Source organism: Teleopsis dalmanni, chromosome 1, assembly GCF_002237135.1.
Source record: "Teleopsis dalmanni isolate 2A chromosome 1, ASM223713v2, whole genome shotgun sequence".
Lineage (NCBI taxonomy): Eukaryota > Metazoa > Arthropoda > Insecta > Diptera > Diopsidae > Teleopsis > Teleopsis dalmanni.
In genome coordinates this window covers 129,191,011-129,194,654 of record NC_051846.1, presented here as the reverse complement: position 1 = coordinate 129,194,654, position 3,644 = coordinate 129,191,011, and the positions used below count along the sequence as shown (strand labels likewise).

Genomic DNA, 3,644 nt, shown 5'->3' with positions numbered 1-3,644 from the left:
AAATCAAACAATTTATTGGTAATTGCAAAAAGACTGGAAAACCTCGCAGAACTTCTCAATTCTATACAGACAAGATTCAAAAATTCCAAAGGTTGGGTGATGAATATCATGAAAATCATCAGGAAATCATGGCTTCAGTGGACAAGGTTGACGACCATGAATACTTGGTGAACAAAGATTATCAGAGTATTCTTAAAATGATTGTCGATTACAACAAGGTTCTAGAAATTAAAGCAATAGAGCTAGAAAAATCATCTTCAGCAAGCAATTGCACAACAATTGAGCAAACAAACAGATAAATGATTGAAACATTCGGAAACTACTCCGAAATCAGAAGGCACTCATACGTGTAATTGAAAGACCGATAGAAGGAATCATGGTCAACAGACAAATTGAACAACCATCTACATACTATTCTATAGAGGCAGCCAGTCTTGAAGGATATATGGTCGATTTAGTGGCAAATAACACAACGTTATGGAAAGCTACCCACGAAAGCATCATTGAGGACTACATACTGGAAATGTTTTATGAACTCGAGGAAAAGGCAGGAGCTGCCATTATCGAACTACAACAACATTTGCATAATAATCAGACAATTCGCAACTCAAGACAGACAGATTGCGAATTGCCTCTACCAAGAATATCACTACCAAAATTTGATGGAAACTATATGCGGTGGGTCGAATTCAAGGACTTGTATATGGAATTGGTCCACAACACGGACATCAGTGACAGCAAAAAAATGCATTATCTGACTACATCATTGGATAACGAGCCAAAGGGGCTAATTAGACATCTTCCAGTAGTAGGAGAAAATTACAATATAGCCTGGACTTTACTTACAAGTCGTTATGAAAATAAACGACTTCTGGTTACAACACTCCTAAATAAATTAATGGGACAATCCTCCATTAAAAGGGAGTCGGCACCAGCATTAAAATCTCTACACGATGTAAGCAAGAAATGCATACATGGTCCCCAGGCTCAAGGAGTTCCAGTCGAACATTGGGATGTTATCCTGGTACATCTATTGCTGCGCAAGCTGGATGCAGAAACTCTAACAGCTTTCGAAGAAGGGCTAACAGACAACAAACGTTTAATAACCATTGATGAATTGCTAAAATTTTTGGAACATAGATTTCAATCACTTGAGGCTAGTGGAAAAGGAGATTCATCATTCACTCGAACGTGTGCTTCAGCTACAAAATTTGGTTTAAGTAAAACCTGTCCAATTTGCAATAAAGACGGTCACATGGTCTACGCTTGCAAAAAATTCGAGACAGCTAATCTATCACAACGATGGAATTGGGTTAAGGAGTTCAATTTGTGTGTGAACTGCCTCAGGATTGGACATCGAGCTGATGAGTGTAAATCCAGGCACTGCACTAAGTGTTCTAAAAAACATAACACTTTGATGCATAATCCAAAGGGGAATCAATACACAAAAGGTACTGTTCTTCAAGGAAATAACTCAACGCCTCAACAAACAGGTCAAGCTTCAGTTTCAAACCAATCATCAAATAAAATAACCCTTTTAACAAACAATACCAATAAGGAATCTAATTATGTCTTATTAGGGACGGCCAGAATAAGATTGCTGGCATCAAATGGAAGACAAATTGAATGCAGAGCAGTATTGGACTCTGGCTCTCAAATCAATCTCATAACAAACCGACTGTCAAAAAAATTGGGCTGCAAGCCTAGGCCAACGCTTATGAGTATGGAAGGCGTAGGAGCAAATGAATCAAAAATACGTCATCAAACAATAATCCGAGTACAATCAACGTTGAACGAATTTGTAGCAGAGATGGATGCACATATCATACCAAAAATCGTTTCAGATCAGTCAATGCAGTATTTGAATATCGAATCCTGGGATATTCCAAAGGAATTAACTCTCGCTGATCCAGATTTTAACAAACCTGGCCGAATAGATTGCCTGTTAGGAGCAGAGATCTTTTTCAAGTTACTTATTGAAGGTCAAATAAAACTAGCAGGTAGTCTTCCAACACTTCAGAATTCTATTTTTGGATGGGTTGTAGCTGGCAATGTTGAAACTTTAAATTCAAGCACGGCAACCTGTGGCATATGCACTACTAAGGAACTAGAAGAATCTATATTGAAATTCTGGGAATCAGAAGAAATTCCAGATTCAACTTCGGAACTCACAGAAGACGAATTGCGTTGTGAGTCACATTTTTTGCAACACACTTTTCGAGGAAGTGATGGCAGATTTGTTGTAAAACTCCCACTAAAGAATCATCCATCAGTGTTACCAGATACAAAAGGAATCGCTTACGAGAGGTTCAAGACAATCGAGCGCCGTTTCATTCAAAATCCTGATCTAAAGAATCAATATGTTTCATTTATGAGGGAATATGAAGCATTGGGACACATGACAAAATTCAGCGGTAGCGAAATAGTATCTCCCCAATATTTCATCCCTCACCACTGTGTGCTACGTCCAGACAGCTCAACATCAAAACTGCGAGTTGTATTTGACGCATCAGTACACAAATTATCAGGGCCATCACTAAATGACATAATGTTTAATGGTCCAAAAGTTCAAGACGAACTGTTTTCGATTTTGCTCAGATTTAGAATGCACAAATATGTTTTAAAAACTGATGTGGAAAAAATGTACCGTCAAATATGGGTTAACAAAGATGATCGAAATCTGCAACTCATAATGTGGCGAGAAAATCCCACAGAACCACTTAATTATTATCAGTTGAACACAGTTACTTATGGCACAAGAGCAGCACCATATTTAGCAACACGCTGTCTAACAAAATTGGCGGATGAATATCAAGGAAATTATTTATATGGCGCCACATCTTTAAAAAAGGATTTTTATGTTGACGACGGTCTAATAGGAGCTGATACCATCAACGAAGCGTTACTAATTCAACAACAATTAATAACAATTCTAGACAAGGCTGGAATGAAACTAAAAAAATGGTGTGCAAACAACCCAAAACTTTTACATGGAATCGCTACAGAAGATCAAGAAGTAAATCTCAATTTTGATTCCAAGGAAACCCAATTCACAAAGACGCTGGGTCTTTTATGGTTACCAAAGTCAGATTCATTTCGTATCAAGGTTAACAGTCGAGACCATAGTCACACAACAAAACGATCTATGAGCTCCGATTTGGCACACATATATGACCCTTTGGGTCTTATTGGTCCAATCTTGGTCACCGGTAAAATCTTGTTGCAAGGAGCATGGCAGCTAAAACTCGATTGGGATGATGATCTTCCGTCAGAAATACGTAAACAATGGACATCGTATAGAGAAGATCTGGCCTTGTTGGACAATGCAACAGTTGTGAGGCACGTATTCAGCAGTCAAGGCTACAGCCATGTTGAGCTGCACGCTTTTTGTGACGCCTCAGAAAAGGCTTATGGTGCAGCAGTATACATTAGAACAGTACAAAAGGATAAAACGATAAAACTTAATCTACTATGCTCCAGATCTCGTGTAGCACCCATAAAATCTCAAACAATTCCACGACTAGAATTGTGTGCAGCGTTGCTAGCAGCAGAACTCATGGCAAGAGTTAAACTTGATCTAGGCTATCAAGACAAGGCAACTTACTTTTGGACAGATTCACAAATTGTGCTTTCCTGGATAAACA

General features: G+C 38.4%; 1 protein-coding gene across 1 annotated transcript in view; it reads left to right on the top strand.

Annotated features, from left to right (window-relative positions):
• The first annotated feature begins 376 nt into the window (after nucleotides 1-376).
• Nucleotides 377-3,644, top strand: part of LOC119666071 — a 5,604-nt gene continuing 2,336 nt past the window's right edge. Inside the window, exon 1 of the mRNA XM_038075346.1 lies at nucleotides 377-3,595. Coding sequence (XP_037931274.1) covers nucleotides 377-3,595 — 3,219 coding nt within the window. The remainder of the gene's footprint in view (nucleotides 3,596-3,644) is intronic.